At 41.7% G+C, this 17,300-nt stretch overlaps 2 protein-coding genes across 2 annotated transcripts; both read left to right on the forward strand.

The window, feature by feature from the left end:
• The first annotated feature begins 8,676 nt into the window (after nucleotides 1–8,676).
• LOC137795021 (dromaiocalcin-1-like) lies at nucleotides 8,677–9,036 on the forward strand. Its single transcript, XM_068592233.1, has one exon. The coding sequence runs from the start codon at nucleotides 8,677–8,679 to the stop codon at nucleotides 9,034–9,036; it is 360 nt and encodes a 119-aa protein (XP_068448334.1).
• Nucleotides 9,037–13,020: 3,984 nt separating this feature from the next.
• Nucleotides 13,021–13,380, forward strand: LOC137795022 (dromaiocalcin-1-like). The gene has a single exon (XM_068592234.1). The coding sequence runs from the start codon at nucleotides 13,021–13,023 to the stop codon at nucleotides 13,378–13,380; it is 360 nt and encodes a 119-aa protein (XP_068448335.1).
• The last annotated feature ends 3,920 nt before the right edge of the window (nucleotides 13,381–17,300 follow it).

Here is a 17,300-nt window from a genome sequence, read left to right on the forward strand (position 1 = left end):
GTTCCTTCGCTCCTTCCATCCGTCAGATCTATTCGACTATTCATCTGATGTTGATCATTTCTATTCAGAGTGCAGAATGTCTTGTCTTTTTTTTTTCCTCCCGCTGATTCCTAAACACGAGGCATTATTCATAATTATTTTTCCGTTGAGTAGCAGGACATCAATTTCCCGTCTGAGGCGGGCTCGCTTGTAAATCTGGAGGAGAGCATGAGCCTCTGCTTACAATACCCATGTGATTTACTTGTCATATTAATAGGCTGAGACTGTGAGACCTTAAGCAGTGGTTTCTTCAAATTGCGCTGTATATTTATGACACTGGTGTCGATAGACACTAAAAAGTAATGGCTTTAACTTAGAGGCAGTGTAAAGACAGTTTAAGGCCGTTCAGAAGGTTTTTTTCAGCACAGTGTTTACATGTTGTGATGTATGATAACCGTCATGACCATCATTTAAACCGCTTCCATCTAAATGGTGACAAATTATTGAAAATCAACTCAAGAAGCTAAAACCCAAGAAAGGACTTCTATTCATTTTATAAGCCAAATAAAATCGAACGAAACAATTCACTCAAATATCAATTATGACGCCATAAATCTTGCTACTGAACCCGCCCAGTCCGGTAATCTCCAGCTAATAATTGTCGTAAAAATATGAAGCGTGCAGGTCTTGAACAATTAATGCTCACTATTATTTTATCACGTCGAGAACATTGTAATTCCCTCTGCTCGTGTCTCTAGACAAGGTGCTCTAAATGTTAGGCCTTCCCTTGGCTTCTTGTACAATTCAGAATAAACTAAGAGAACCTGTATGAGATGATCTGCATGATCACTTGTTCCCGTTCTGTCTCTTACTTTGTAACCGTGTGTTCTAAAACAAAACAAAACATCTGTTCATAAGACTGGCACTAAAAAAACAATTTGTTGTCAAAAGGTCTTTTTTTTTACAAGCATTCAATGATAATGATTGTGAACAAACAACATGACGCCACGCAGTCCAGTGTCAACAAATGTGGAGCACCAATGTAAGCCCTGTTTGTGAAAGTCATTTGTCATGTGTTTCTGTCTTTGAGTGTTAGGTGTACCATTAAGATACTTTGCTTGTGAAACAAAATCATGCAAATTGGTAGACAGAACAACCCTTATATGTGTCTAAAGGGCACAGCCAAAGAAGACAATCTAATCTTGAGCTGCAGACCAACAACCATGGAGCGAACTATCGTTTTACTTTTAGCTTGTACAGTTGTTGAGGGGTATGTCGGAAATCATATTTTTGTCGGTCGGAAACTAAACTGGGCTCAAGCTCAAGCTTACTGTAGAGAACATCACACTGATCTTTCCTCTGTCCGTAGCCAGAGTGATCTAGAAAGGCTCCTATCCGTGTCAAAAGAAACGGACCGCAAAGGATGGATCGGTCTCCAACAAGATCCCAACAACAAAACTGTCTGGATCTGGTCAGGAGGCGGACGCATCACATTCCAAAACTGGGGCAAAAATCAGCCAGATAACTATGAAGACGAAGAGGACCAAGCATATATCGAAGATTATGGAAAATGGAATGATAGGAGCAGTTTAGCATTTTTAAATTTTTACTGCATCCAAATTACCGTGTTGGCCGAAGAGAAGTCCTGGGAGGATGCTCTGGAGCACTGCAGAGAGCACCACGAGGACCTCAGCAGCATGGTCTCTGAGACCGAGCGCCTTCTGGCCCTGCGTGAGATCAAGACCCGTCACATCACTGAGCCGGTGTGGATCGGCCTGCGTTACCTGGGGGACCGCTGGCTGTGGGTGAACGGGGACCCTCTGCAGTATGATGCCTGGCACGAGAGAGCAGATCAGGACCACCAGTGTCCAATATGGAACCGCTGTGGAGCTTTAAACCAACAGGGGCTGTGGGAGAACTGGGACTGCCAGGAGAAACTCAACTTCATCTGCTATTAATACATCTGGTAAATAATCTGCCATGGATTACTAAAATGAACTGCAAGAGTTAGAATTTAATGTAAATGCAGAGTAAATAAATAATATATTACACTACACGCATGTAAAATCAAATCTAAACTCTTATATTCTATTTGCTTTTGTTTTGCTGTAACGTTTTCCTTGTTTGCGTGTAACACCATTTATCTTCTTCAAAGACACTGATAACTACTCAGAACATTAAGGTCAAGTTGTTTTAAAATAACAGTGATAGCTGACATGTTTACTTGCTCGACCAAAATCATGCTTTGAATGTTGACTCATTAATGTATTCATTTATTCTCTGATTACTGACTCAACACTTTCTCAGATGTTATGACACAAAAAACCTTATTTTCAGGCAAACACTGGATTTTTGAAATTGAACAAAAAGGTGTGTAAATTCATTTTTAAACCTAAAAAAATGATGTAATTTGTAATTTAGATACTTTCAAATCCTCAACTGTAGTGTGCTGTTTGTGAAAATGAATATTAAAGTCCCAGTGAAACGGAGGTTACAGTGTCTTTAGCGTCTGTACAGTAAAGTGATCCCTAGTAAAACGCTGACAGGAGGGATTTCAAATCAAATCTTTCATTTGATTGGACCACTTCAAAAAGGACGTGCTTCCTCCTCTCCAGTTGCCAGATTATTGCACCATTTACAGTGGTACTGCAACCCTCGGGCTCCTTACGAAGCAAATAGAAGTATTTTGCATTGTGTCTTAACTAATCCCTGTTTCCTGTGTCCAGATTTCCTGCTCTTCAGTTAATCACCGCCGCTCACGCCACCTCACCGCTCCGCCTGCACTCCTCCTTACCATACCACCAGCTACCTTCTATGAAATAAACCTTTTACCTTCACCCTACCTTGCCTCTCCGTGTCTGCGTTTGGGTCCTGCTACCAAACCCTCACACACACACACACACACACACAGGGAAATAAGGAGAAACAAAAAAGGACAATATACACGGCCGAGCCGTGACAGAACATGTTTTTTTTAACAACATAACCGTAAATAAATTACTTTCTTTTAACACAATGTTACATAAGTGTAACAATGTCACTATACATAAGGACCGGACTTTCATATTCTTTTGACTTCACACGGGACACAAACCTTTAACGGATCCTCTGCTGGATCTATATATTCTGCTCGGTTCGTACTGTTTCACTTTACCCGTGGGGGCGAACAGGTAGCAAGGGATGCAATCAAACACAGAGAGACACAGAGAAACGATGCTCTGTGAATTCTAATAAGCAAAACTAACAGAAAATAAAGCCATAAAATAAAGCCAAAAAAACACACAGGGTTTAAACACATAGGAGGGGCAGGTGATTAGACACAAGAGGATTCGCTCAGGGGCGATGCAGATAATCACACAGGCAGGAAAACATTAAGGCAGGAAGTGACAAGAACACAAAAGGCAGCGGAATCCAAAATAAAACAGAAAAGGAGATCATGGCCAAATCTGATTAGTTTAACTGAAAGAGCTCTTAGTAAGTCATAGAAGGCGCCAGTTACTCCTACAACTAACTGATACCTGTTCACCCTCCCTTTTTGAAAGTTTTTGAAGCCGTATCAACAAACACACATTAAGCGTTTGACCAAGGTCAAATCAGTAAATCGCTGTCTACTGTCACTCCTACTGTAGATCCTCCTTCACACTTGCCTTTATATACCGAGATAACGGCACACTTCTTTAGTTCCTTCTCGGACTCTGTCCCTGAGATTGAACAATTTGAGCAATCATATAGAGACTTTCTTACGCTGTGAGTAAACTGAGTCTTTTAGTACTGCGGGCATAACCTCCAAGGAATAAGAGATCCGGGCCACAGTGTTATAACCTCATAATCTTTTAAACATATATTAATTTTTGACTGTATTTTAAATCTTGCGGGCTAACCTCCAAAGAAAGAAAGTTGCAGTAAAAGCACTGTATGTGTAATAACTCTTGTTGAAATCAATATTATATACTCTGGAATAAGAGTCTAATTATCCACTTAATGGGGATTCCCATTTAATGGAAGGAGATGACTTCCAGGTTGTCGAGATACAGAGGTAAACACCGGGCCGGGGTCATTGTCCAGGGAACGCAATCCAGCAGGAGTCCTGCCCCGTTCCCAGATCCAGACAAATGTAAGTAATCGTTTTGGGTTGCACTGTGTGTAAAATGGTTCATCATCCCTTTATATAGGAAACAGTTTGGTGGATTACGTGGCTCAATAGTGCAGGTAGGCCACGAGGAAAGCCAGGCGAAAGAGGTTTTTAACATCCGTCATTGTCTCTATAAATTGTAATCGAAAGCAAACTGAGAGGGAAACCTCAGGGTTATTAAATGCACGGCTGGTGTAAGGAGAAGGAGCTCCCCTTTAGCTTTGACCAGGTCAAGGCCGAGCCTGTTACAATATGACCAACATAAAAACAAATATGAAGTGCATGAACATACAACTTACCATTTCATGGAATTGGTGGGAGCCGTGAGCTTGTTTCTTTGCTACGTGCCGCTCCCATCTCGGGCTGATGCGAGACAACGACACCCGGCCTGTGTTCTTTTTGGCATGTCTAATCCGTAATTTAAACCTTTATGTCCTGTCAACTCCGTAATTTAGAATCTGCTTCACAAAGACAGGATGTTGAAAATGGAAGTAGGGTTTTCACAGCTTTTTGGCGATATCAGGATATTCTGCCTTGACTTTAATCCAGAAAACCGACAGAGTTGGAACATACTTTTGAAGTTTTATTTTTGGGGTAATGTATCACGCGACCTCTTGAGATATCCCCAGAGGTTCAGACGCACGTATCCGGTCATTTTTCAAAATATAACATTTGTCCGACTTTGATAATCAATCAACATTTGGTTGTTTTTTTGCATTAATTCTTACTGCGCGGCCCGGTACCAAGGGACCCACGGACCGGTACTGTGCCACGGTCCAGTGGTTGGGGTTTTACATTTAAGTAAAACATAGAAAACATAGGCTGCCCCCCTCGCAAATCATTCTCGCTTTCTTCCCGCGAAGAAACTTTAGCTCCCTCAGCTTATCTTGGCTAGCTTTGATTTGCTGCTCAACCCTTTTAGGACACGTCGCCGAACGCAGTTCCAGGCTCTAGTCTGGATTTGCTGGATAACACTTTGTAAGAAGAATCTTTAGACGCTCCATAGTAATTAGGGCAGTGTCCGCGAGCTGTTCTCCCAACTACCAGGCAGTCGTCGGTGACTGTGTAACTTTATTATATCTGACAAGCGCACTACGGCAAGCCTACGAGGTCTCGGTTACCATTAGTTTGCTAGTCGAGCCAAGAACCCGGAGTTCTGCTAATGTGTCCCGATGAGCGAACTCTTTTGGTCCGCTGTTTGCGGGCTGAACCCTGTTTACTTGAGCAATTTACCGCCAGGCTAACGCTTAAGTTGCCATGTTGATTGCTACCCCCGCCAAAGGGGCGGAACTGAATCCTAAAGAGGCTGCATCCCGCCTGTGCCCTGCGTCATGCGGGGCGTCCATCTTGTGGAAGGACCCTCATCCTATGTGCATAGCTTGCATTGGTGATAAACATGCGTCAATACCTGAGAAGGTCCTGGAAAGGAGGCTCAGAGTGGCAGTATCCACTAAGCAGGACCTGTGCCTGTAGAATGCTACAGGGAGAGAAAGAGACCTGTATTGCGGTAAAAGGCTGCCACCAGCCCAACCGCCATCAAAGCAACTTCTGCCAACAGTGCCTATCTGCATGGAATAAATGGGCAGATACTGGTCAAGTCCGTTGAAGAGTAAGCTTCCAACTCAGGGCTACTCAATACTGGAAATCGAAGGGATGGGAGAGCTGGGTCTGGCTGAACCCAAAGAAGTGGAGCCGTCAGCGGCTTATCACCTCCACCCAGACCGCCTCTCTTTCACAGCTTCCTCAAACATCTCTCTGCCGAGTAAAACGGGGCGCCTCACCACCTCTGTTTTGCAGAGAATGTATTGATATGCAGCACAGTCAATGTGCTCTCTAAATGTGAGGTCTGTTTGGCCCAGCTCTTGAAAAAATTAGGGAGACCAGCACCCTCAGGAAACAAGAAGGCGAAGCCTTTGACCTGTGCTTACCCCAGAAGCACATCCCTCGTACCCCGCAGATACCCTGGCTGGCTTTACTGCTACAGACGCAGCAGTAAGGGGGAGACAGGGAGGTGCCAGACCGCATAGACAGGCAGCGAGTCAGCAGACTAGGTTGGAAACCCCAAACCATAGGGCGTTTGCCCTATGGTTTGGGGTTTTGGGGTATAAGAAACCGGTTGTCCCACTCCAGGAAAGGGAAGGGAAAGAAAGAAGACGCGTTCGACCTGACAGGACTCGCTTCTCCCTCCCCTCCACCTTCAGAAAAAAGAAGGGAGACAGAGGTGGAGCTGAGATTGAACCCCCAAGTCCATGTTTCAAAGTCCCTGGTATTTTCCAGTTCCCCAGAGGTACTTTTGCAATTTCTTCCCCCTCATGTTCAAGGGGAGGAGAATCGGTTCCAGCAGGTAATGCAGTGTCACCAAGCACTTCTACCTAGTTTAGTAAACAAAGAAATAAGGTTTGTATTTTCGCACCTAGACAAATGGCTGAGGTTGAAATGGTCCACCCAAAACAAAATAAAAACAAAACCACGTCATGGCCCCATAATTTCAGCAGGGGGCTCTCACGCTCCACCAAAAGGAGGCCGCTCCCTCCAGGTAAGGGAGGTGATGTCACCGCAGGGTGTGTTCAGTCCACTTACTGCCGAGGCAGACCAGTGCACCCATGGGTTTGCTATAAAACTATCCAGATTCAACGGTGTGTTAGTTTCAGTTGCCAGGGGTGAGTCAGCTCGAGTCTTAGAGTACGAGTCCTAGAGTCCGCTCCATTTTAGATCTCCGTGTTTTAAACAAATATACGTATAAAGCAAATACACGCTGAGGATGTTAACACACAAATGGCCCTGTCGTTCGATTCTTCCAATCGATGTTACAATCGATCTCTCGGACGCTTATTTTCACATCGCCATTTATCCAGCACACCAGACGTTTCCCAGGTTCGGTTATCAGGGCAGAGCCTACGAGTACCAAGCCATCCCATTCAGGCTCTCATTAGCCCTGAGGGTGTTTAGCAAGTGTCTTGGGTTCAATATAAACTGGACAAAGAGTTGAGTAGAATCTGCGCAATGAACTCCCTCTCTTATCACGTCACGCTGTCGGAGGCGAGAGCGTCCCTCACACAGTGTCTCTCCGTTTTCCGGCTAGCTGTGTTGTTTGGACTATGCCATCGCCTGCTCAGCATAATGACATCAATAATATCTGTGGTACATTTTGGGCTTAGATGAACACACTGTAGCGATCTGTCAATCACAAGGTAGCCCATCTTGCAAGCTAACCTTGCTTTATGTTCTATTTTACTCTAAATGGAACCATTGTGTATTGAAGACTTGAAACTAGAGAGCGAGAACTTTAACTCAAGATTGCAAATGAGAAGTAGGGTCATTGTTTCAAAGGCAAGATAATCTTTTATTACAATCAGAAGGGTCTCTCCCTGAGGACTTAATGTGCATCAGGCTCCATGTCAATGCTAATTCTGTTTTACAGACTTTATAATGACAGGTGCGCTTCCTGCTCAATTATATTCAATAGGTTTCTTATTTCGTAAAAAAATAATAATAATAAAAAAAAGATACGAGTTGAGTTTGTATTTTATTTATTTGTATTTTTTCAATGTTTTAAGAATACAGAGTGACATTTAATTGATCTCCATTGTATTGTGATGGCTGCAGTGGAGGACTAAGTTCATAAAACCAACAGCAGCAAATCACTTCTCTGCACAACTGTACAGCAACATCTGATGTACAGTTGTATTATATATTTATATATATTTCATATATAATATTGTAAAATGTTTGTTTTAACCTGTTTCATTTGAGTTTACTTCACCTGAAGCAGCAATTTCAAATACTGCAATATGTTTCACATTAAAGCAAACATAAAGTAGTGGTAAGAAAAGGTGACAACACACAAACGGCTGCACTAAATACTCTAATTGTAATTTCTGTTCTTAAGACTGTCACGACAAAAACAATGTATTGCCAAAATATATTTCTTTTACAAGAATTCAATGACGTTGATTGTAAACAGGAAACATGATGCCACGCAGTCCAGTGTCAACAAATGTGGAGCACCAATGTAACCCCTGTTGGTGTGTGAAAGTCATGTGTTTCTGTCTTTGAGTGTTAGGTGTACTATTAACATACTTTGCTTGTGAAACAAAGTCATGCAAATTGGTACACAAAACAACCCTTATATGTGTCTAAAGGACACAGCCAAAGAAGACAATCTAATTTTGAGCTGCAGACCAACAACCATGGAGCGAACTATCGTTTTACTTTTAGCTTGTACAGTTGTTGAGGGGTATGTCGGAAATCATATTTTTGTCGGTCAGGAACTAAACTGGGCTCTAGCTCAAGCTTACTGTAGAGAACATCACACTGATCTTTCCTCTGTCCGTAGCCAGAGTGATATAGAAAGGCTCCTATCCGTGTCAAAAGAAACGGACCGCAAAGGATGGATTGGTCTCCAACAAGATCCCAACAACAAAACTGCCTGGATCTGGTCAGGAGGCGGACGCATCACATTCCAAAACTGGGGCGAAAGAGAGCTCATTGTCTATAACCGCTATGAAGACAGTGGTCACGTCGCTGAAAATGGAAAATGGAAAGATGAGAAAGGTTCAAGATCCATGAATTTTTATTGCATCCAAATTATCGTGTTGGCCGAAGAGAAGTCCTGGGAGGAGGCTCTGGAGCACTGCAGAGAGCACCACGAGGACCTCAGCAGCATGGTCTCTGAGACCGAGCGCCTTCTGGCCCTGCGTGAGATCAAGACCCGTCACATCACTGAGCCGGTGTGGATCGGCCTGCGTTACCTGGGGGACCGCTGGCTGTGGGTGAACGGGGACCCTCTGCAGTATGAGGCCTGGCACGAGAGAGCAGATCAGGACCACCAGTGTCCAATATGGAACCGCTGTGGAGCTTTAAACCAACAGGGGCTGTGGGAGAACTGGGACTGCCAGGAGAAACTCAACTTCATCTGCTATTAATATATCTGGTAAATAATCTGCCATGGATTGCTAAAAGGAACTGCAAGAGTTAGAATTTAATGTAAATGCAGAGTAAATAAATAATATATTACACTACACGCATGTAAAATCAAATCTAAACTCTTATATTGTATTTGCTTTTGTTTTGCTGTGACAATTTACATGTTTGCGTGTAACACCATTTATCTTCTTCAAAGACACTGATAACTGCTCAGAAAATTAAGGTCAAGTTGTTTTCAAATAACTGTGATAGCTGACATGTTTACTTACTCGACCAAAATCATGCTTTGAATGTTGACATATGTGTATTTATTTATTCTCTAATTACTGACTCAACACCTTCTCAGATGTTACGACACAAAAAGCCAGTGTGAACCTTATTTTCATCCAATAACTGGATTTTTGACATTTAACAAAACATGTGAAAATTCTTTATTAAACATAAATTGTCGGGGGAAAAAATTGTCATTTGCACTCTTAGAAATGATAAAGCTTAGAAACTGTGCTATTTGCCAGATGTGTAACTGGATACCTGTGTCTCCAAAATGTCCATAATTTACATTTACACAAATCTAACATGATTAAATATGGCTACACCAGAGAGGGGCGGAGAGACTAGGTCCGTCCCTCAGGAGGGATTTAGAATCAAATCTTGCATTTGATTGGACCACTTCAAAAAGAACCGGCTGAGAATTTAGCACAAGACAGAGCTCCAGAGCTGTTGCTTTCTCCAAACGCAAACCAATGCAGGTTTGTTGCTTATACTTCAGGAGATTTCTTTCAGAAAGCCCTTCTTCTACCATGTGCTATGCAAAAACAGCACCTCCTTTGCAGACTGAATAATGGGTGTCATGATATCATTTGTTGTAATATCTAACGTAAGGACACTTCATATGTTGTTTTCCAGGAAGAAAAGATTATTGGCTTTTGATATAAAAAATAAAATATATATATCCAAAAGAATCTTTGTCTTTAAATGTGCACAATATGACTGGGACTCATGGTCTAAAACTGTTAAAACTACATTTCTTATTTCATCTCGACAAATATTGTATTGTATTTTTCTTTCTTCGCACTGGAGGGAGTGAGAGTAAGTCAGTTGCATGCATCAATCAAACAACGGCATGTGATTTTTAATGGATGCTTAGATGACGCCAGATTGCACACTGGAGTTTCTGCAGGATTTTGGAGTATACCAGTAGTCATTCACTTCAATGGAGAGGCTTTACGTAGCATACAATCCAGGCAGCTACGAACACGAGACGACTTTATAAGAGGATAATGTGGGCCGACAAACACACGGACGCATGCACGGCAGCAAAGGAAACCGCAGGCTCTCTGGGTCTGCCAGGAAACAGGCAACCCAGCTGTCCACAAATGTGGGAGCTGAACTCAAATCTAGCATATCTAATCTTTCGTCCTTTTAATTAATATTAAGTGGGGAAGAAAAACGCAACACCCAAAAGTTGCAGAAGCCCCAAATTCTATTTGGTAATTGCTGTGAAACAACTTTGTCCAGGCTATGAAGAACATGGTTTGTGGTAATAATATCTAACACCATAACAACATAACTGTAAATAAATGACTTTTTTTAAATTAACGTTACATAACAAGCGTAACAATGTCACGATACATAATCACTGCCCTTAGTGGAATTTCTGAACAAGCGTAAACTCAGCTTTTTCTTTTGTTTTGTTTTTTATGTCACACGGGGCACATTTTAAGGATCCTCTGCTGGGTCTATATATTCTGGTGGGTTCGTACTGTCATGCTTTAAGCGTGGGGGTGAAAAGGCAGCAAGAGGTGCAATCAAACGCAGAGAGACAGACAAACAATGCACTGTGAATTCTAATAAACAAAACTAACAACAGATAAAGACATTAAATACAGCCAAAAAAGACACACAACGGTTATTTGGGAGGTGCAGGTGATTCGATACTCAGATGCAGTGCAGGTTACGGTTTTGTGACAGTAACCTAAATGTCGTCTCTTTTCTAGATATCTGTCAGAAACCATCAAGGTCCTCTGAAATTGCATGAATTGCATGATCCTTGTGATGCGATGCTCACATGTGACCCATCAATCAATGAGAATTCAGAATTCATCAGCCGGTGAATATTAGAGGAGGAAAACAGAAAATAACATGTCAATGCAATAGATTGTTCATATGAAGAAAAAGCCACCGGTGGCTTCATGAGGGCACTTACATAACCTCTAATAAGTGTTTCAGTTGCATGGAAGTTGTACGCATCCATGGTAACCACCCATCTCCGAGTTTCTAACTCCGTGAATGTTGAACTGTGCTCAGGTCAAGTGTCAACGTCTCATAGATGAAACCCACTGACAGCATATTCAGGGAAGCCTTCTCTCAGCAGCACATTCGCTCTGCCAGCTCAGTTTTTTTGCGTCCGTAGCGAGAGCTCAATCACTACCCAGAGTCTATTCATCGCTCAAAACGGACCCCGCAGCAGTGCTGCTAATTTAATATTGGGGAAAGATACACGACTGGTGTGTTTGTTTTCCTTGCTTTGGATTAGCGCTGTAGGTTTTAATTTGTTCAGCAGAGTTTAGGGTTTTTGGTGTAAAGTAGCTTCACACTTACAATATTCAGAAACAAGTTCAAGACAAACATGTCATTCCATCTCTTTTGCTCTCCACGTGGACCGTTTACCTGCACGCAACCAAACGTGATCGATACTCCACAGACTGGATAACATGAAACCACATTGTTTGCATCTCCCTCAGTTCATGGCCAAGTTTATTTGTATAGCAGAATGCAAAACAGTAGAGATTATTAGGATTATAACGCAGACGCATTGCAAATCAATGAATTAAACAAAACAGTCTTGTCTTGTGCTTGTTCTTAACACAAGGTAATGTAAATCTTTTTATCTTTCTTGTTATCGACCTTGTCAATCACACGGTAGCCCGCCGTCAAACATATTCTGCTCGATGGTCGATTTTAGTCTAAACGGGACCATAATTTACTAAATGAACATCATTCTGTATTGAAGAAAACTTGAAACTAGAGATTGAGAACTCAAGATTACAAATGAGAAGTAGGGTCATTGGCTCAAAGACGATATAGTCTTTTTTTACAAGCAGAGGAGTCGCTCTCTGAGGGCCAGTAGAAAGAAAACAAGCCAAACGTGTGTTTCAAATCATGGTGGAAACTAAAACAAAGCTAGGAGAGTGAATGTTGGACTTAACATGCATCAGGCTCCATGTCAATGCTAATTCTGTTTTACGGACTTTATAATGACAGATGTGCTTCCTGCTCAATTAAATTCAATAGGGTTCTTATTTGGTAAAAAAATGTATTAAAAAAAAAAGATACGAGTTGAGTTTGTATGGTACATTTTGCAATGCTTTAAGCATACACAGTGACATTTTATAGATCTCCATTGTATTTGGATGGCTGCAGTGGAGGACTAAGTTCATAAACCCAACGGCAGCATATCACTGTTTCTCTCTTTGAGTGTTGGGTGTACCATTGACATACTTTGCTTGTGAAACAAAGTCATGCAAATTGGGAGACAGAACAACCCTGATACTTGAATGAAGGACACAGCCAAAGAAGACAATCTAATCTTGAGCTGCAGACCAACAACCATGGAGCGAACTATCGTTTTACTTTTAGCTTGTACAGTTGTTGAGGGGTATGTCGGAAATCATATTTTTGTCGGTCAGGAACTAAACTGGGTTGCAGCTCAAGCTTACTGTAGAGAACATCACACTGATCTTTCCTCTGTCCGTAGCCAGAGTGATATAGAAAGGCTCCTATCCGTGTCAAAAGAAACGGACCGCAAAGGATGGATCGGTCTCCAACAAGATCCCAACAACAAAACTGCCTGGATCTGGTCAGGAGGCGGACGCATCACATTCCAAAACTGGGGCAAAAATCAGCCAGATAACTATGAAGACGAGGACAGAGGACATGTCAGACATAATGGAAAATGGAGTAATGTGAGAGGTTCAAGATCCATGAATTTTTACTGCATCCAAATTACCGTGTTGGCCGAAGAGAAGTCCTGGGAGGAGGCTCTGGAGCACTGCAGAGAGCACCACGAGGACCTCAGCAGCATGGTCTCTGAGACCGAGCGCCTTCTGGCCCTGCGTGAGATCAAGACCCGTCACATCACTGAGCCGGTGTGGATCGGCCTGCGTTACCTGGGGGACCGCTGGCTGTGGGTGAACGGGGACCCTCTGCAGTATGATGCCTGGCACGAGAGAGCAGATCAGGACCACCAGTGTCCAATATGGAACCGCTGTGGAGCTTTAAACCAACAGGGGCTGTGGGAGAACTGGGACTGCCAGGAGAAACTCAACTTCATCTGCTATTAATACATCTGGTAAATAATCTGTCATGGATTACTAAAATGAACTGCAAGAGTTTGAATTTAACGTTTATGCAGAGTAAAGAAATAATATTACACTACACGCATGTAAAATCAAATCTAAACTCTTATATTCTATTTACTTTTGTTTTGTGTATTTATTTATTCTCTAATTACTGACTCAACACCTCAGATGTTATGACACAAAAAGCCTGTGTGAACGTTATTTTCAGGCAAACACTGGATTTTTTTTTAATTGAATTCACACACGCAAAAAGGCATGTGTGAATTCATTCTTAAACCTAAAAAAATGATGTAATTTGTAATTTAGATACTTTCAAATCCTCAACTGTAGTGTGCCGTTTGTGAAAATAAATATTAAAGTCCCAGTGAAACGGAGGTTACAGTGTCTTTAGCGTCTGTACAGTAAAATGATCCCCAGTAAAACGCTGACAGGAGGGATTTAAAATCAAATCTTTCATTTGATTGGACCACTTCAAAAAGGACGTGCTGAGAATTTAGCACAAGACAGCTCAGGAGGACTGTGCTGCGGCTTTCTCCAAACACATTCCAGTTTAACCCCAAACATGATATTATTGGTTGTTGGAAATATCTAACATAAGCACACTCCATATTTTGTTTTACAGGAAGAAAAGATTATTGGCTTTCGATATGAAAAGGAAATATACATTTCCAAAAAACATGGTTTGTGGTAATAATATCTAACACCATAACAACATAACTGTAAATAAATGACTTTTTTAACTTAACGTTACATAACATGAATCCATCAATGAGAATTCAGAATTCATCAGCAGGTGAATATTAGAGGATGAAAACAGAAAATAACATGTCAATGCAATAGATCGTTCATGAAGGAAAAGCCACCGGTGGCTTCATGAGGGCACTTACATAACCTCTCATAAGTGTTTCAGTTGCATGGAAGTTGTACGCATCCATGGTAACCACCCATCTCCGAGTTTATAACTCCATAAATGTAGATGAAACCCACTGACAGCATATTCAGAGAAGCCTTCTCTCAGCAGCGCATTCGGTCTGCCGCCTCAGTTTTTTTTTGTGTCCATAGCGAGAGCTCAATCACTGCAGAGTCTATTAATCGTTCAAAATGGCCCCCGGAGCAGTGCCGCTAATTTAATATTGAGGAAAGATACACGATTAGTGATTTAGGTTTTAATTTGTTCAGCACAGAGTTGAGGGTTTTTGTTGTAAAGTAGCTCCACAATTACAAAATACAAAAACACAAGTTCAAGACAAACATGTCATTCCATCACTTTTACCTGCACGCAACCAAACATGATTGATACTCCACATGAACATGAAACCACATTGTGTGTATCTCCTTCAGTTCAAGGTCAAGTTTATTTGTCGATTGCCAAACAGTGAAGATAAGGATTATAACGCAGACAGATTGCAAATCAATGAATAAAACAAAACAGTCTCGTGCTTCTTCTTAAAACAAGATGATGTAAATCTTTATCGTCAGCATTGACGCCCAACTGCTCAGTGAGCAAACGATCACACTGTGGTTCTACAGAGCTAACTGTGAATATATGTAACTGAAGCTAAAAAGGAAAGCTAGAAAATAATAATAATAATAATTAACACAATCATTTTTCATTCTTAAGGCATTGTTCCAACATGTGGTTGGTGGCGCTTCACCACCGTGGCCTGAGCCAGAAAGAATGCCGGCCTGGTGATGTGAGGCGGTGCCCGTCACCAGTGTTGAGAGTGTTTTATAGCTTGCTGCCACATATTATTGCGCTATCACCTGGATTGGTCTACTTACAACTGAGGTGGCACGTGCTGTCTCAGGACCTCTCGTCTGTGACGAGCTCGCTAGCTGGCTAGCTTGCGAGCTAGTCATAGCTAGCATAATCAATAATATGTATATGCCACTGATGGGCACATTGCCATCATATTAATATTCTTTACCACTTTGTGCTGTGTCTATTTCCCTTTCCTGTTGAGAAGATAACCGAGACTTTTGTTAGCATTGAGGCACTTCTTATAAATGCGTTTCAAGGCAGAGATACTTCTCACTTTAGATGAGGTCACAGAACATACTTACCTAATACTTGACATTTAAATGTTTTTTATAATTTACTAACACTAACGTATCCTATTAATCATCCATAGGTCTTTAATACTTCATTAACAAATAGGGAATCCATAATTTAAAAAGTATAAAAAGCCCAACCATAACAGTCATGCTTATCAAGAATAAAACATTAAAAACTGTTTATGTATGGCATACTAACGAGTTACTAATCAGTGTTCATGTTGGAATAATGCTTTATAAATGATGAATTCAGTGTTTACTTATGCTAAATAGTGTTTTTGTATGATCCTTAAAAACTGTGTGTGTGTGCGCGTGTGTGTGTCATAATCATAACCAAAAACCAGGAACATACCACAGTAGATAAAGTAGTGTCCCTTCTTCACGAGGCAACCACTCGAGTGCACAGGACATTAGTTTTAAATGAGGATGTTTATTTTACAATAAATGAATAAACATTATATTTTGTGTTGCTTTTCTTTAGGGCTTGGCTTACTCATTGCAATGGAAGAAAGGGCTTTTTTGGGCCAAGTAAATTACAGAAAGGATGACATCAAGAGAAAGCTCGCATTTGTCAGACAACCGTGTGCTGCAGTATCGACATTGATCTCAGATATGTAAAATCAGATGAAACATATGCCTTCACACGAAAAACGGACTGCCGGTGGGAAATCCCTTCTCACACAGCTCTTCCTCTCTGTGTCAACGCTCGGCTATTACTTAAGCTTGTGTGTGCGTTCACCTCTAGTCCACCCCCTACAGATCTACGCTTCATGGAGCAGAAAGAAAGAAAAGAGCTGCCAGGAGTGTTACATCCCTCTTTCAGGCTGGCCAAAGAGGCCTCGGCATAGGGATCAAACAGTGCGGCACCGGTCCTTTTTTCTTTGCTTTTCAAAGTTCAAAAATGCTGTTTCAAACTCACCTCTCAGACATTTCATGGTGTAAAATCATATGACACAAAATGTTCTTTTCAGCCCATTGTCATCCCATTGATCACACACACACTTTCCCTCAAAAGAAGTATTCATCAAACACTTTGCTCCAAACACATCATCACTTTATGAACTACTTTAAGGCATCAGCGGCACTTTACATCAAAGGAATCTATTCACAAATGTCCTGATTCGTACCGTGTTTCAATTTCAGTAAAAGGAAAATAATACCGTAGGTCTTAATGTTCCCATTGAACAGTAGCATTTGCCTTCATTCCCATGGCTCGCCCCTTTGGTTCCTCTCTCACCTGCAGGTTTTCACTTTGACACTTGCAGCTGGTGCCAGACCTGAAGCTGCCACTGAACCTGGATGTGTATTTCAAGGAAGTTTAATTCCCAAGGTCACACAACACTGTAGAATACTTGGATTTTCCGTGAGCACAGAGTCATTATAGTAATAATAAATTAACTTCAAGAGCTGTCTCTCACCACAAAGGGACAAGTGTGCGTCCTTGCGAAGCAGGTGAGGACGGATGCTTGGTGGGATAATGACTACTCACAGGGCCAACCGTTAACTAGAGCCCCCCGCTTTTGTGGCATTTTGTCCACCATTGCACTATATTTTGCGCAATTAAAAGTTATTAAAGAGGTTCAAGCTAAAAAAAAAAGTATAGGTTGAGATCAGACATTAAAAAGACGACAGCAGAGTTTATAAATTAAAGTGAATGATTAGCAACACAGCTAACAGGGTATGATAGCTTCCTCTCTTTTAGACTCATGGCTCTCTTTCCCCTTGTATTACGGGGTCAGCACTGTTTATTTCACCTCCTGCACTAATTCCATGAGAATGAATTGACACTGACCTGGCGTGACCTGGACTAAAAGCAGAACAACAGTGCACGTCTGCCTCGTGTGCGT

Source organism: Clinocottus analis, unplaced genomic scaffold (genome assembly GCF_023055335.1).
Source record: "Clinocottus analis isolate CAN_PGR_092001 unplaced genomic scaffold, fCliAna1.0.p SCAF_27, whole genome shotgun sequence".
NCBI classification, from domain to species: domain Eukaryota; kingdom Metazoa; phylum Chordata; class Actinopteri; order Perciformes; family Cottidae; genus Clinocottus; species Clinocottus analis.

Excerpts from the sequence above, each read along its gene's own strand:
- LOC137795021 (XM_068592233.1), top strand. The coding sequence starts at position 8,677 with ATGAATTTTTATTGCATCCAAATTATCGTGTTGGCCGAAGAGAAGTCC.
- LOC137795022 (XM_068592234.1), top strand. The coding sequence starts at position 13,021 with ATGAATTTTTACTGCATCCAAATTACCGTGTTGGCCGAAGAGAAGTCC.